The sequence below is a fragment of the Chanodichthys erythropterus genome, chromosome 14 (assembly GCF_024489055.1).
Source record: "Chanodichthys erythropterus isolate Z2021 chromosome 14, ASM2448905v1, whole genome shotgun sequence".
In the NCBI taxonomy this organism is placed as follows: domain Eukaryota; kingdom Metazoa; phylum Chordata; class Actinopteri; order Cypriniformes; family Xenocyprididae; genus Chanodichthys; species Chanodichthys erythropterus.
The window spans coordinates 43,864,224-43,882,050 of record NC_090234.1 but is presented as its reverse complement, the minus strand read 5'-3'; the positions used below and the strand labels follow the sequence as shown (position 1 = coordinate 43,882,050).

The 17,827-nt window shown below is 38.0% G+C and overlaps 1 protein-coding gene across 4 annotated transcripts in view; it reads left to right on the top strand.

Annotated features, from left to right (window-relative positions):
* Positions 1-17,827, top strand: part of akap11 (A kinase (PRKA) anchor protein 11) — a 52,880-nt gene that overhangs the window by 22,397 nt on the left and 12,656 nt on the right. For all 4 annotated transcript variants that reach the window (XM_067408802.1, XM_067408801.1, XM_067408800.1 and 1 more), the window contains 3 exons: positions 611-651; positions 2,586-2,767; positions 7,481-7,644. In XM_067408802.1, coding sequence (XP_067264903.1) covers positions 611-651; positions 2,586-2,767; positions 7,481-7,644 — 387 coding nt within the window. The remainder of the gene's footprint in view (positions 1-610; positions 652-2,585; positions 2,768-7,480; positions 7,645-17,827) is intronic.

Here is a 17,827-nt window from a genome sequence, read left to right as displayed (position 1 = left end):
AAATATAATTCCAGCAAACAGAATTTTCAGCATCATTACTCCAGTCTTCACTGTCACACGAAATAATTCTAATATACTGATTTGCTGCTTAAGAAACATTTCTTATTATTATGATGTCAAAACAGAATGTGTTGCTTAAGATTTTCGTGGAAACTGATAAAGGCCTTCAGATCAGAAGCCATTGTAATGTTTATTCTTGCTCATTTCATTTAAACTTATGCTAGAAAAATGTCCATCCAAATCAGAACTGGATAACAAATATTTATAATATACTGCTGATTTATTTGCCAGTATTAAATTAAGCAATATTTAGCTAAATAGCAGTAGAAAATGTGGTTCCTCAGATTATGTAAATATGCAAATCTGAAAAATATTGATAGAATTTTTTTTGCTTTAATGCCCCACACCAAATCAGTTTAAAAAAAAAAAAAAAAACGTTTGCGTCAATATCTGTTAGCATGGGCACGTCATAAATATGGCCTAAATATTTATGTGAGAAATGGGAATGCTGGGAGCTGCTGTCACTCTCTCTTGCATGTGGTTCATTGTGTCGTTCCCTTTATTCTGTCAGTAAGACTCTCTTACACCTGTACTATTTTTCACCTTACAGTGACTGCGCTGAAGAGAAGGAGGCCAAAGAGGATTCAGGCGGTAAATGAAAACTATATCTCTTCTTTGTATTTTCCTCCAATGCTAGCGTTTATTCTGTGGTCTGATGTTAAACCTCAACTGTTAACACTCTGAGGTCTGACGGTATCGCCGGCGATACCACCGTGGTTTTTTTCTTATCAGTGTGAAAGAGACTCAAAATACTCCGTCAATGTTGCACATACAATTAAGAGTTATACACCATTTTAATCTGTGGAATATCTTCTTTCATTTGTGTACACTCAGAGTAAAAACAGAATTTTGTGCTTTTTGTAAAATAAAGAAAACTAACATGATGCGTGATTTCTCCTCTCCCTCTGAACGAACTCCAATCTGATAGTTCTCAGAAAATGAACTGTAACTTAGTGAATACTAATGACAAAAAAATTACACTTATGTCTAAAAAAACGTTAAGATGTCAGGTTTTAAATCATGTAAGTCAAATCGAAAACAAACCTTCTTTGTTTATGTAATCTGTATGAAAAGAGAGCCATGTCAGAAATCCGTGATTCAGCTCATTATCTGCTAATGCGGCCACGCCCACGGAGCCAGCGCTATTCAGACGCTAATTCAGTCAATACATGCATTTATTATCTCAATCGTGTATTTATTGTCTTGAAAAGTGTTTATCTGGATGTAAAAGTCATGGTTAGCGATCTCTAGAAGACATGCAGTTACTTCCTGTTTACTTGTCTTCTACAGATGAAGTTTAGATGAGTTTTTGTTTCTTTAGCGCCCTCCTGCTGCTGTATGTATTGGAAACTCCATTCATGGAATAGCCTCTTCTTCTTTTAGATGAATTTGTGGACTAAAATGCACAGAGCGCCCTCCGACTTCAAGGATGAATTGAAAACACCAGCGCTCATAGTAATGACAGTGAATATTAAATAAAAATAACTCCTCTGTATAGAAAATTGACATAAGCATATGAGAATCCAATATTTCTCCAAATGTGCATGCTTTTAAACTAAAAGCCTATATTCAGACTCTTTGCATCACAGAAATACATTATATTTTAAAGTATAATATAAAACCATTACTTTATATTGTAATAATATTTTTCTGTATGTTTCATATATCATAATGAGCTTGAGACATCACAGAAGGTTTTTTTTCACAGCCTACCTGACTGAAATGCCTCATTAATATGCAAGTCATTTCAGCTCATTACTATCCAATTCTTTTGTCTTCTCAGGTGAGAATGGCCCATTTTCAGTGGTGATTCACGCCTCCTCGCATACTGTGTTTCTTGGCAAAAAGTGTCTTACAAAAACTAAATCAATATATTGTTTTATATGAAGGAGTAGGCAGCATAATTTTTACATAATTTTGAAGCAAAAACTCTAGTCTACAACCTCCAATACCCTAAAGTCTTATGAACACAGATTTATTATACTTTTTTTGGCCTTATTTCAGTGACTTAAGTTTTTTGTTTTTTCAACAACCACGCATAAATGTTATTCCTTCAAAAACACAAACATGTACATACATGTTCCTCACATATTATTGTAGCCTAGTTTGTGCTGAATACAGTGTAATGACACTTTTTCCATTAATATGTTTATGAACAACTGAAAAAAGCACAAATGTCAGGGCATGTCAAAAGTTCTCCAGGCCCCAAATCAGCCTCAGACTCCAGAGGGTTAAACTAATTTTAGCCTTTTATTTTGCTGCCACTCATTTAAAGTGGTCTTACTTGGCCAAGCACCTTCAACGCGCCCCTGTCAAAGCCACAAGACTATTTATCCTCGTTCCTAGTAGTCTAACTGTCAGACCGGCTCCATGTGGGTCAACAGATGAGCTCAAGCAGAGTTCTGTGTCTGGCCTTGTTAACAGAGAGCGTGGGAAACTGGTCTGCTGAAGTAGACTATTTTGGTGTGATGGTTTTTGTGTGTATGTATGAGCTGAACGTGTGTGTGTTTTATATGTATGTGCAGGAGCGGTGCGAGTGGAGAGGGAACATGGGCAGGCAGAAAGAGCCCTGCTGGTGGTCAGTACCGATGTCCAGGGTGGGGCTGTGGACCCCCAGCTGACGGCTGTGCTCCAGTGGATCGCCGCCTCTATTACTGATCTGTCTTTAATGCAGCTTAGCCATTTCTCAGGCCAGGAGCTCCAGCAGGTGAGAACACAGACTATGTTCACACTAATATTATATTATTTGTGCATCCGTTTGGAATCTGATCAAAATTACTGACTGTCCTCACTGTTTATCGCAACTGTTCAGATCTGATTTGTGCGTCTTGTGGAACCTTTTAATTTTTCGGAATATCTGTATTGGTTTCAGTTTGGGTTCTGCATTGGTTTCGCACATGTATATTAATAAGCCTTATAAATTATAATAATTAGCCTTTAATTGCCTATATATAATACATAACCTAATCGGTGCTCAAGCACACGCATAAAGCTTGCCACTGCATACCGGCAAAACTAATAATTATTCAAGGAGACTGTCGAAACATTTTAATAATTTATTGAAAGTTTTCTGTGTTTTTGGCTGCAGAGATTAAAGGATTAGTACACTTTCAAATTAAAATTTCCTGATAATTTACCAAGATGTCATCTTATGTCATCCAAGATGTTCATGTCCTTCTTTCTTCAGTCGAAAAGGAATTAAGGTTTTTGATGAAAACATTCCAGGATTTTTCTCCATATAGTGGACTTCAATGGACACCAAATGGTTGAAGGTCAAAATTAGTTTCAGTGCAGTTTCAAAGCATTCTACGTGATCCCAGACGAGAAATAAGGGTCTTATCTAGAGAAACCATCTCTCATTTTCTAAAAAATTTTTTAATTTTATACGTTTTAACAATAAATGCTCATCTTGAACTTCTTCTCTATTTGAATTCCGGCAGTGTAGACACTGCTAAGTGTATCACTGCTCTCCTCAGGTCAAAGTTTGAACTAAATTGTCATATACAATATGCTAGTGCAAGTATATTACAATTAGTTCAAACTTTGACCTGTGGAGGGCAGTAATACACTTAGCAGTGTCTACACTGCCAGAATTCTAGTTCAAGATGAGCATTTATTGTTAAAATGTATATACATTTGTAATTATTTTTTTTTAGAAAATGAGCGATGGTATCTCTAGATAAGACCCTTATTTCTCGTCTGGGATCACTTAAAGCCCTTTGAAGCTGCACTGAAACTGTCATTTTGACCTTCAACCATTTGGGGTCCATTGAAGTCCACTTTAAGGAGAATAATCCTGTAATGTTTTTCAAGTCAAATCCTTAATTTCTTTTCAACTGAAGAAAGAAGGACATGAACATCTTGGATGTCATGGGGGTGAGTAAATTATCAGGAAATTTTTATTTGAAAGGTGACTAATCATTTGTCAACAGTGCTGACTCGTCATCTCTGCAGTACTGGACGTGCTTATATGCACGTTTCATACGGATTACATAATCTGTGAATATTTGTGAATAATGTTATACATTGAGTTTTGGTTTATTTTTTTGACGCGCTCAAGTTCACAGAGACGGCAGAAAGCGCATCCTGTTTTCTTTATTTTACAAAGGCACAACGTTTTCTTGTTATTGTGAGTTTACACAGATAAAAGTAAATAAAGGACCCTTTACAGTTTTGAATGGTGTTTCACTCTTATCTGTATGACTGAAAATGACAGAGTATTTTTAGTTGTTTCTGCTGTTATCAGGAAAGATGCAAGTGATTGCACCGGCGCCTCCATGCCTTGCAGTAAACATGCTTTAACTTCCACACTTCACATGAACACTTGGATGTGCGTCTAATAATAGCGCACATTTATCTAGTTTAACGTTAGAGCGAGCTGTCGTGTAAAGTTGCCACTAATTACATGTTTCAAATGATAAGCCACATTTGAGGTCGATGGAGGATAGGCGAACGTTTGGACATACTGTAAAAACAACAACAACAAAAAACGTTGAGTTTGCAATATGGATGTTTTCTTATTTACAACTTGACAATATGTAGCCACTGAGCTAGACTACTACATCTTCCGAGGCAGCGGCAGAAGGCTGGTATGCGTAGCTGTAATCCGTGCTGTCGTCTCAAAATATGTCTCCATTGTATTGTAACTTTCTGCTCGACCAGCTCAACAACACAACCTTGTTTTTGCAGTGACGTTCAGCATGTTTCCTATAAGAATGTCGGACATGTTTACATTTTACGTGGCATGAGAAAGTGACATAAACCATGCAAAATCGGATTAGAGCGTTCAGAATGAAACAGATTTCCAGAAATGCAATTTGAATAGAATTTTAAACCACATATGAATGGAGCTCAAAACAGATTTGTAAAAAATTCAATTCATGTGATTTTTCTTTCTTTTTTGCCGTTCACATTTATCAATATGATCGGATTCCCATCGGATATGCACAACAATCAGATTTGGACTGACAGTCTGAATAAGGTTTTAGACTACGTTCACACTGCAAACCTCAATTGTGATTTATTGCTCAGATCGTTTTTTTTTTTTTTTTTTGGCTGTTCACATTATTTTTTTAAATGTGGCCAATATCAGGTTTGAGTGTGAACAGGTCACAATCCTGAACTAACCGTTTGTGCAACAGAACAATAATTAAGACATGCTGTTATACGAAAGTAAACACGGAGGTTACAAAAGTGAGCATTTATGCATTAGTTTATAAGGAGATAAGTATGAGCCACGGAAGCCAGTGAATTTGAGTGCAGGTGATATAGAGGATAAGGAGAAAGGGCAAAGTTTTTTTCGTACAGTTTTTCCTTAAGTTTTGCTTGTATAGAAATGTCACCATAATACTTATCAGTATAACAGCTCACCAATCCTACACTGACTAACTTCGCTGCCGTCTTCCATATTCACTGAGTGACCAAAGAACTACTGGTATATAAAATGTTTGGAGTGACTCCTATCAGCGTGAACTGTGATGAATCTAGAGTGACGTTAAAGTCACATGAATTCCGATGTGACTGTTCAGACTGAGGTCGCATTGCAAAACATCCGACTTGTGGCTAGTGGCCCAAATCAGAATAAAAAATATCAGATTCCATGTGGTTCACACTATGACAAATCAAAACAAATCTGAGTCATATATGAGCAAAAAAAAATCCGATTTGGGACACTTTTTTTGCCTGCACTCTGAAAGTAGCCTAAGCATGACCATAGTTATGAACTATATATTGTAAGTTATCAGTTACTAGTTAACCGTTTAGGTCAATTCAATAAAGTTTCCTTAGGTTTCTTTAATTTCATTGAGGCCTAGGAGAGCGATATTTAAAGGGTTAGTTCACCCAAAACTGAAAATTCTGTTATTAATTACTCACCCTTATATCGTTCCACACCCTTTAGACCTTCAGTCATCTTCGGAGCACAAATTAAGATATTTTTGATGAAATCAGATGGCTCAGTGTGGCCTCCATTGCTAGCAAGATAATTAACACATTCAGATGCCCAGAAAAGACATATTTAAATCAGTTCTTGTGACTACAGTGGTTCAACCTTAATGTTATGAAGCGCCGAGAATATTTTTTGTGCCAAAAAAACAAAATAACGACTTTATTCAACAATATCTAGTGATGGGTGATTTCAAAACACTGCTTCATGAAGCTTCGAAGCTTTACGAATCTTTTGTTTCGAATCAGTGATTCAGAGCATTTATCAAACTGCCAAAGTCACTCCCCCCAGTGGTGAAACACTGAAAATTTGAAACATAATGACGTAACGAAGCCTTGTTTACTGAAATCACGTGACTTTCACACTCTGAGCCACTGATTCGAAACAAAAGATTCATGAAGCAGTGTTTTGAAATCGTCCATCACTAGATATTGTTGAATAAAATCATTATTTTGTTTTTTTGGCGCACAAAAAGTATTCTCGTCGCTTCATAACATTAAGGTTGAACCACTGTAGCGACATAAACTGTTTTAAATACGTCATTAGTAGCTTTCTGGGCATCTGAAAGTGTTAATTATCTATCTTGCTGGCAATGGAGGCCTCACTGAGCCATCGAATTGAATCAAAAATATTGAATCATTTTTGGGTGAACTAACCCTTTAATACTCAGTATTTGCAGTGATTTTCTGGCAATATAAAATTAAGCAAAGCTGTGAATATCATTGTTGAGCTCTTTTTGTCTCATATCTTAAGAGTATGAGTACATTAAATATAGGTTTAATAGAATTTTAATACCATAATGCAACAGTATACAGTACCATAATAGTTTGGGGTTGGTAAGATTTTTTTTATTGTTTTTGAAAGAAGCCTCTATGCGCAAAAAAATACAGTAAAAAAACACTAATACTATTGTACTTTAAAATAGCTGTTTTCTATTTGAATATATTTTAAAATGTAATGTATTCCTTTGATGGCAAAGCTGAATTTCCAGCATCATTACTCCAGTCTTCAGTCGCATCTAATGTGCTGATTTTCTGCTCAAGAAACATTTCTTCTCATTATGGAAATGGAAATATTTTGCAACTTTATAGATCGATTTAATGCGTCTTGGCTGAATAAAAGAATTCATTTCTTTCAAAGAAGAATCATACTGACCCCAAACTTTTAAATGGTAGTGCATTAGTTTATAAAATAATAAAATATAATTGGCTAATATCACAGAATATAAACTTTAAATGATATTTTATATTTTTGTTTCTTTCTAATAAAGTCTTCAGTGAACATTTTTGAGTGATGATGCAAATTGAGTAAATAGATTCAGTTAAAATATTCAAATGCATAAATATCCAGAGTATCATCAAAAAGCATTACGTTAATTAGACTTTAATGTTTTATCACCCAACTCTAACAATCTATCAGGATGATTCCGATCCAAAAGTTAAGCTTCATTTCATGTGTGTTTTTCTCTGACTCCAGCTGCCGGCTGTGGCCCAGAGGCTGAGGGAGAGAGAGTTCAGGGTCGCCGACCTCCTGCAGGCTCTGCTGAGATACTTCGAAGAGTGTCGCACCGAGGAAGAGCCCGAGGCTGGCGACACAAGGCGCGGCCACAAGAGCCTCTTCCAGTGGCTTCTAGAACAAGCGTAAATTACTATCACACACTGACAGCCGTCAGCCATTAAAGATGAAGTTTCCTGTCACTTTACAGTGATCTGCAATGTATCTGCCAAACTTAGAGGCATAGCCAGTGGAATGTGTTTGTGTTGTGTATTGCTTGTGCACCAGTGGCCACCCAGGGGGCGCCATAGAAACAGCTGAAGTAATCTAAGAGCCGTTCGTTCAAGTGTGTGTGTGTGTGTGTGTGTTGCATGCCGTGACCGAGAGTCCCTTTTGCTTGCTTTCACCTCTCTTTTTGTTGTCACGTTGTTTTCTTTAAGATTAGACTGCATATCACACGTTTGGCGCGCAATGACTGAGTCTAGCATACACGCCCTGCCACAACACAAAAAATAGATTGGTTTTATGAGTTGGTTTCTTGTTAGGGGATCCCCATGGCTGCAGGAAAGCTTATGTCATTTCCATACCTCTCCTTTACGGTGATGTTTGCACTTGTCGAAGGGATCAGCCATGCGATCCAGCAGAGCTTCAGGTCACCGGAAGGTGTTCCATGATACATAACTCATAAGAGAATCACAGTCTAAGGTAATTAGAACAATTACCTAATTATATTTACCCTGTATAGCACATTTGTTGGCAACAACACTTGGCAGTCATAACAGTCTAAAAATATCATTTCGTTGGTAATTAGACACTAGATAGTTTCTGTTGAATGAATACGTCAATAAGTAGTAACTTTTACATTCCCCTGTTGTGACATGTTTCCAGTCATTTCTGGATGATAAAAATTCTTTAGCTATGTACATTCGTATTGGATTAAAATGAATAGGTGTATACCTGTAAATATGCTTTTCTAGAAGATAAAATTGAACTGAATTGTTTACACCAGAGGCTGTAATTAAGACTCCACGTGATCCAATGCCCATAAAGAATCGAAAATGTTTTGGATCACTAAAGAATGGATGGATTTGTGTTGCCAACTTACAGAAAAACACAAATACACTTTTAAGCCTACTTTAAAAAGCTGCTAAAAAGTTAACGCCCTTTGCCAAAAGAGGAAACTCGAGGTAAGCTTTTAAAATTATTGAACGTTCTCTACAGGGGACTTTTCTCTAAATTCCTCCTGGCGTTGTCCACTCATTGGAGGTTACTGTGACGCACTTGTAGTGCATTACTAAATCACATCTGCAGTGAGTATATCTGAACTAGTCACCTCCTCTACGTGGACCTTCTTACTCACTGCCTGCCCTTTAGTGTGCACTACACAGAATTTTGCACTTTACTGAGGAACGGTCAGACAGGCCTTTCCCTATATCTTTGTTTAGACCTCAAAAAACAATCTTTATTATAGCAATGCATAAACGATAGATTGCCAACTGTTAGTAGGTGTTTGGCATGTGTAACTTATTATGCCTCAAGGGACCTGTATGAAAAAGTATCTTCACTCTGCGGTTTGTGCTTGAAGGAAAACGTCATTTTCTACTCATTTCAGTCATGTCAGTCTAAATCTATATGTTGCTTCTTTTTTTTTTTTTTGGAACACATACATTTTGGAAGAATCTTACCACAGCTATTTGCATACAAACTGCCAAGCTCCAAAAAGGCCAATAAAAAATGACTTGTGAGCAGTATTCTTAATGTTAAGTATTTGTACAATAGTATCTAGCCCACATTTGCATCCAAGAATTTAAATAATTGTGTATTATGTTCAGTTATTACACAATCACAAGACCATTTTTGAATGTATGAAATGTAGATGAGCTTTAGCAGAGTGGATGATACATGTGATATATTGGTAAAAAAAAAAAAAAAAAAAAAAAAAAAAATCATATGGCTTCATAAATCTTGGAATATTCCACACACGTTTTTTTTGTTGTTGTTGTTCAATATGACGTAATGTTGTATAGTATAGAGATATATTGAGATTCCTCAAAAATTCTGCTTTTGCGTTCCACTGAAAAATAAAACATCATATGGATTTGATATGGAACCCCGCACATGACATGCTGGAAAAAATATGTACATTATGGCCAACAATTAGTTTCCATAACTTACTAATAATATGTCAGCACGTTTAACTTATTCGTTCCCTTAATAGATAAATCCAAACAAAGGAACAAATTAGTTCAATGTGGCCACGATTTACTAAAACAAGGGAGTGAATTAATTAATCGTGGGGTCTGGCACCTATGGCCTAGTGGTTAGTGCGCTTCCGGCGACCCGTGTTCGAATCCAGACTCTAAATCCTTTGCCGATCCCATTCGCCTCTCGCCAGCCTGTACTTTCCTGTCAATCTCTACTGCCCTGTCCATTGCAAGCACAAAAATAAATAAATAAATGTGAACGAGTTCTTAATTCATGGCCATGATATATCTAAAAGCAAATTATTTAATGGTGGCCACGTCATGTGCAGGGCTCCGTAGTTTCGAACGACAATTGCCGTGAGTAAATAATGACAGAAGTTTGGGTGACCTGTTCCTTTCAGTTTTATTAACATGATCCTTCTTAGATTTGTCTTCTGAGATACTGTTACAGTGTGATTTGATGAGAAGCGAAACAATATGGAGGCAACCAGAGTTGTAACAGTTGTTGGTTGTTTCTTTCATGTCTTTGATAATAACACGCATGACGCGCTTTCAGCCCATGCTTCATGTATTTCTCTTTACGTGTGCATGATATACCCCTCAGTGCTGATTCATTATCTTGTGCATGGTTTAAATCTGGCTGACACCATTTATGCTCACTACCTATTACAATGAAAGAAAAAAAAATGCATTTCTGTATTCATGCTGTTATAACATCAGCGCTGCCAAATATGTTTGGATCTGCACTTACACAGTATTTGTTCATTCTTTTCAAATGTTATTAAAAAAAACCTGCCATATGCTGTCGAGTTGGACATTTTCATATAATAGCAGTATCACTTAAACCATAATGTGGGAGAGGCAAAAGAATTTAAATATTGTATATGAACATTGAAGCTTGATTTGAAAAGAAGTTGGCAGAAGTACGCCGTGACCATCAGCGCTGCCTCATTTTTAGTGGGATTGTACATGCATCCGTGTTCTTGCAGTAATTGTAAACATTAATGCTGTAGATGTTCTGTTCTTGTGTTCTTATTCACCTTATTTTTGTGTACATTCCTATCTTTCACAAATGATCTATTGCTATTTTGTTATGTAAGGCTACATGTATAATGCAAAGTACACGCCATACTAAACAGATGAATATTTTGTTACTTGTGCAGCGTTTCTCCATTCTGTCTCATAGTGTAGTGGGCATATGATACACACTGACTTCTCTATTTTCTTCCTGCCCATTTGTATAATCTTACCAAATAAGATATTTAATAATTTATGTAAGTATAAGTTGCGATGGTGAATACACTACTTGTCCCCCCAGTGAAGTTGCTGAGTAGTTTACACGTTAAAGCTTAATGCACTACACCTGTACACTGTAAAAAAGCTGTGGGTAATAAAGCTTTTCCATTTGAATCGTGATGTGTGCTTATTTCTTTTTCACATGAAAGGACTTGTGTAACAAGGAATCCCATTTTTCTTGATTAGCATGTACAGACATTACTGGAGTGAAAATTACGTTGTGCACAAGATCGGAGCGGAACACAGACAAAAAAAGTATTCTTTGGACCTCAGGGTCCAATCACAATTTTGCATTTAAAAACGTGAGATGCAACTTGAGTATTTGAATGCTGATGCATTTCATTTTTAGAATGCTGTGTCATGTGCAAGACGTTGAAGAAAAATTGCAAGGCATGAATGCAACAGTCAAACGTGTCTGTCCAGTGCATTTTTACATCAAAGAACAATGGAAAACTTGCACAGTGGAATGCAAAAACACGTTCTGTGTGAATGGCCCTTAACAGTTCAATAAATGTGTTTGCTTTTGCAGTTATCGAGCTACAGTGGACTATTGCGTAGTCGAGCTACTCCATCCGAGTATAAAAGGCACAATGCTTAATTGAAATGCAATTAACATGTATACTTGCTGGATGAAGCCAGTTGCTAGTTATGTTAATAGACTGGGACTATTTCTGTCTGACATAAGCATTCATTTTAGACTGACTGAAGTTGGTTCACCCAAAAATGAAAATTCTGTCATTCTGTACCCCTCATGTCGTTCCAAACCTGTAAGACTTTTGTTCATCTTCGGATCACAAATGAAGACCTTTTTGATGAAATCTGAGAGGTTTATTGACAGCCTATATAACTACCACTTTCAAGCCCCAGAAAGGTAGTAAAGACATTAAAGTCCATGTGGTTCCAGTTGTTTAACCTCAATTTCATGAAGCGACGTGCGGCACGTCCTGATTTTGCTGAGTTAGATGCGTTCCTGGGTCAACATATTTTGTTGATCCTGGAACAGCATTCCAGTCTGAAAATTTAGTCTTAACCCTATTCCTATCCCTAAACCTAACCGTACCCATAAGTTATCCCAAAAATCAGAAGGAAATGATAGATGAATAACACTGATGTAGAAGCACCAATTCATGATTTTAAGCCTAAACTTGACATAATCTGTAAACTTGTCCCTCAAATCTGATTGATTTGATTGATTTGAATGTTGTTCCAGAATCAACAAAAATGTTGACCCAGGAACTTGTTGAACTCAGCAAAATCAGGTTCTGCACGACGTGATGTGCTTTGTTTGCAAAAAAAAAAAAAAAAAAAACATTACCACTTTATTTACAAAATATTAATCTCCAACAGACGTTCACGAGAGCACCATGATGAGTGATGTGTTGACATGAAAGCAGGCGTTACGTGAACACAATAGAGATTAATAGTGTTTGTTTGTTTTTTTTGTTTTTTTTGCAAACAAAGCACTCTCGGCACCTTATAAAATAGAGGTTAAACCACTGGATTAATTTAATGATGTCTTTACTATTTTTCTGGGGCTTGAAAGTGGAAGTTGTGAAGGCTGTCAATGGAGGGACAGAAAGCTCTAAGATTTCATTAAAAATGTGATTTGTGTTCCAAAGATGAACAAAATTTTTACGGGTTTGGAATGATATAAGGATGAGTAATTAATGACAGAATTTTCATTTTGGGGTGAACTAACCCTTTAAAAGTGCATGAAAACACACTTAATGACACCTATTCTGTGTTCGGAAACTCAGCTCATTCTGTCACAGTGATATAATACAGAGGAAGTAGGATAGAATATTAGCATCTATCCTCTATCACAGGATAGATGTTAATATTTCTAAGATCTAGAATTAAGAGTAAAATGAGAGAACATTTATGTCAAACCTTGATCTTAAGAGATTGAGCAGCTCATTATGGTGCAGATTTTTTTTTTATTTGATTAAAAGTTTTCAAACCTGTGAGCCACAGCTTGCAAGTAGTGTTGTATTTCAGTCCCTATGTGAAGACATTTGTGACCACAAAACCAGTCATAAGTCGCACAGGTATATTTGTAGCAATAGTCAATGATACATGATTTTTTTTTAATGTCAAAAAATCATTAGGATATTAAGTTAAGATCATGTTCCATTAAGATATTTTGTAAATTGCCTACCCTAAATATATAAAAAATATATATATTTTTGTAAGTTGATATGCATTGGTAAGGACTTCATTTGGACAACTTTAAAGGTGATTTTCTCAATATTTATTTATTTATTTTATTTTATTTATTTTATTTTTTTGCACAGTCAGATTCCAGATTTTCAAATAGTTGTATCTTATCTTATATCGTCCTATCTTAACAAACCATACATATATGTAAATCTTATTCATTCAGCTTTCAGATGATGCATAAATCTCAATTTCAAAAATTGACCCTTATGACTGGTTTTGTGGTCCAGGCTCACATTTGCAAAGTAGCAGCACAAAATAACCATTTAATACTTAGGGTCAGTGAGAGGGAGGAAAATTTCTGGAAAAACACAGAAAAACACTTTTCTAACATTATAAGCTGACCTCTAGAGGGAAAAAAGAAATATGATAATATCCCTTTAAGCAAAAGCTGTCAAGTATTGTTTTTCACCCAGTACCGCCACTCCTTACTGTAACTAAAGCTGGAAAAATGTGCTATCCTCCGGAGCTGAAACAACAGATTTGATGTTTGTTAGGCAGAAATGAGGTTCACAGTAATTTCAGGCTTTGTAATGACATGCTGGCAGAAGAATGCAAAATGGCAGCAAGTCTTACAATAGAGCAGATTCAATGAATCGCCCATTAACACACTGATGAAAGCCCTCTGTGCTGTCATCCCCACCCAGCCCTCGCACCATTACACAAGGTGGCTCAAAGCAGCGCTCAGCCAACCCAAGCAGAGACCCATTGACTTTATTAGGTTGGCCTCACGTCCCAACTGGTGTGGTCTGACATCAGAGGCTTAGTCTTAGACTGGAATCCCCCCTTTGGGTCTGCCATGATTCAGGCTATGATATCACTTCCTTCCCAACCCGAACACAATGGCTGTGTTGCTGGGTGAATCCTTTGTGGAGGAGAAGCAGCTCTGACATTTATGACATATGGTAAATAATCTCCACCTATACCTCATTCTTACTGCTTTCTATTTTGTCTCCCCAATAAATGAGACTTAATGATTGTTTTGTTCAAAATAATACTTCGCTTAACCACACACATTTGGAACGTGCTCAGTTTGCATCACCAGCAGCACCAGATGTATGTTTTCTTAATGGATTTTGACAAATCACATTTGGCTATGCGCTGACTCGCAATAATTAGCACGTGGTCCAATGCGACGGTCAAACTGCCGTGATTTATCGCCGAAATTCTGATGACAGCTGGGTGTAGAAAGTCTTTCAGATTCATTTCCTCCACTCATAAAGGGTATAAACAGTCATAAAAGTTATTTCTCATCGCACACTACATTTCATTTCGACATCAATACAATAGCTGCCACAAGAAATCCGGTCAATAAGGTCAAGTCAGTGCAGTGGCACTGACTTGGAAAATATTAGTTAAAGGTTGATGGGAAAGATAGATAGCAATGTCTTGAAGAGATTCCAACAACCACCCGATTTGATTCAGCCTCTCAGAACATGAACCAGATGACATTTGACCATCACGATATGGTCGTCACCCAGCACCTTTCATGAAAGGAGCGGGCGGGAGTCAGCGACTCGGCAGGACGGCAGTAAGCTAACACCCGGTGCCAATCTCTCTGAATCTATTAGCAGTTCATTTCCATTCGTGACCACAGGCCATTGTTTTACCTCACAGCAAGGAGTATCAAGTGGCTGTAACCAGGACGTCTCAGACAACACGACGACGCACATGGCAGTGGTTTCAGTTGTGTTTGTGGGCTGAAACAGAACTCTCGGGTGGGTGGTAGAGGGCTCTCCCACAGCCCTGAGCTAGCAATGTTTGCCCTGTTTACCATGGAATCATCCCACGGTGGGAGAGCATCAGCTTCAAGAGGTCTTCAAGACCCCTCATTCACTCAAGGAGCAGCTGAGTCATTTCAAAATATCAGTGTTTACTGGGGCTTTACATGAGAAAGTGACCCCTTGCTGCTGTAGAGAGGACTCAGTGTTTCCCATGGTTGAACATGTTTTTATTCAAGTGACTGAAAACACATTAATCACGTGGGTGAGACGAGGCAAACCTTGTCGTAGACACCGGACTTACATCATTCTGACATATCATAATATCAGTCCTTTGATATTGATGCTTCCTGTCTCCTGACGAAGTCATTCCTGACTCATACATGTCATAATATGAAAAACAATCGTCTATCCCCTTCCATGACATCAACTTTCCTGTAGTCGTCCCAGTCGTAATTCCAAAGAACAAGTACCTCCATATTGACATGGTAACGGGATTAGTTTGGGGGGAATTTCAAATAAATGGGGAGTCGTTCTTAATCACCATGTATGAATCATGTCTTCAAAAATTTGAGTAAATAACCATCGACACATTATACGGCAGCCGCAAGTTGTACCATCTTCACGCTGGTCAGTAGGGCAGGAACTCTTTGCCAGCTGGAAAGCTCTAGAGACACGGGCTGGGAAAAACTGTCAGCGGCTTAAATGGGCAGCGCTGTGGCTACTTGAATTAGGCCTTAACTAACGGAAAAACAAGCAGGAAGCTGTTTGTGGGGAGTGCAGGAAAAGGCAGGGAGGCAATGCTAAACTGGTGACATGCTGCATGTTTCGGTCTCGAGATGCGGCTGTGCACTCACTGAGGAGCCAGTTGCAATTTATCTTGGGATAATGAGAGACTGGGCAGCCTCTAACTGACGGTTTAGCTGTAATGGTCTACCACTGCTCTATTCCGCACTGTTCATCTTAAAATCATCGCCCCATGGTGATACAGCAAGCACCACCTGAATTTATATTAGCGCTGTCTGCTGTCTACAGAGCCAGCTGCCTTCTAAGTCGTGAAACCTCAGAAGTGACAGATCCATGTGCAATACAAAACAAAACATTATTTATAGAAATATTTAGTGGACTTTTCTTTTTCAAACACTCAATCACTCACACGTACTGTTGTCCATGTGGAAACGGACTGCATGCGCACCATGTGTGCGGACATCCGCGAACTGTGATGACAGAAAATGATGTCATGCGGACTGGCTGTGAACCGGAGCAAAACATCGACAAGGGAAAGTATACTTTGGGCTTTAGCGTCGAAGCATGCCTATGACGCCTTGAAATGCTGCCTCTGTCGGCAACTCAGTAAGATTTGAAACAGAGCAAGTATGTGATATCTGATACGATCAAATTTCATTTTATTCAATGTTTCCTTCCAGCGGTTTGTTATATGGTCCATATATTTTCCAAAATTATGAACTATTGGATTTTGTCCCAATGCTCACTGAACAATATAATGTGGACTGTGACCATGCCAGATCATTGAAAGCTCTTGCACTATTTTAAAGCCAAGATTTCTTAGGAGCTGCTTTCTACAAACCATAACAATAGATCGCATATCAAAATAAGAGGATATGCTGGCCATTTCCCCCCTCCAGAATGGTAAACCTGATGATCACAGTGCATGCTGGCTGGCATATCGTAAGTTTCGTAACAGTTCCTAGAAATAATAGAATCAATCAGACATAATAATCCCAAGATTGAGTTTAGAGAAGTTGTGATTTCTCTGGCATCACACCAGTCTTTGTCTGGCAAACCATTGATGCTTACTCTAATAATCTGCATTGTATTCCAACAATTACTTCTAAACCTAAACTGAATATATGCATTAAGCCTGAATATTTTTGGCACATTTATTTTGCATGTGATGTTTTGAAATCAGTGCTTGGTCAAAACCACATTCCCCCTTGACTTCGAGTAGCCACATTTTTTTATTACCAACATAATGTCTAGTCCACTTTGCACTTTAGTAGGCCAAGAACAGCCCACTTAGACAGGAAGTGGCCGTCTGACCGACATGTAAGGGGACCAATCTCCAAGCGAATCTATTTTTAAAGACTCAAATCCATAAATGTTGGCAAATCCTTATTGTAGCCGCATGGAGACTTCGATTTCGACATCCGATTTCAAATTCCCTGAAAAACTGTTCAAAACCGGTAAATCCTGCACAAAGCCAGTCAGTCAGAATGGAGCATGGCACGTTTGTGTGCCGCATGCATGTGAAGGTTCATGTGGGTGTACCACAATTATTTGTAGCTATGTAGGTTGTTGCGCAATAATCTCCGTTATACCAATGCAAAGACCGAGACATAGAGTAGAGCTTAAGTGTCCTTCTCAAGACCTCTTGTGTTATGGTGTATAAAAGAGAGTGAGGAAGGAGAGAGAAGGAAGAGGCGGGTGTTCTTTGTGTGCTCTGGGATGACTTACCACACAGGATGTGGCGGAGAATGGAAAGGACAACACTGCACTCTTTCATGTCCCATTTCTGCAGTCTGGAACGTGGCGGCTTCTTAATTCTGTGCGTATGCAGGCCTGACGCTGATCGCAGATTAATATGAGCAATGACCGCGTTGCTGTTTTCTCTGTTGTTAAGCACCGTGAGAGCTATGCATATGTAATCTTACAGGCTAAAAGGACAATGAAAATTTCCATGGGCTTCAAACTCCCATGAGCGAGGCTCTGCGGTGATGCTAATATTTCAAATCGAACTTCCTGCCTCTCCTTGAGTGCTGAAATATGGTGAAGGTTATGCAAAAAAAAAGCAGTCGGCCTGAGACACTTGAACATAGCCACATGGAGTCTGCAGCCAGAAAAAAACATCCTCACGGTGACTCCACAGTCTG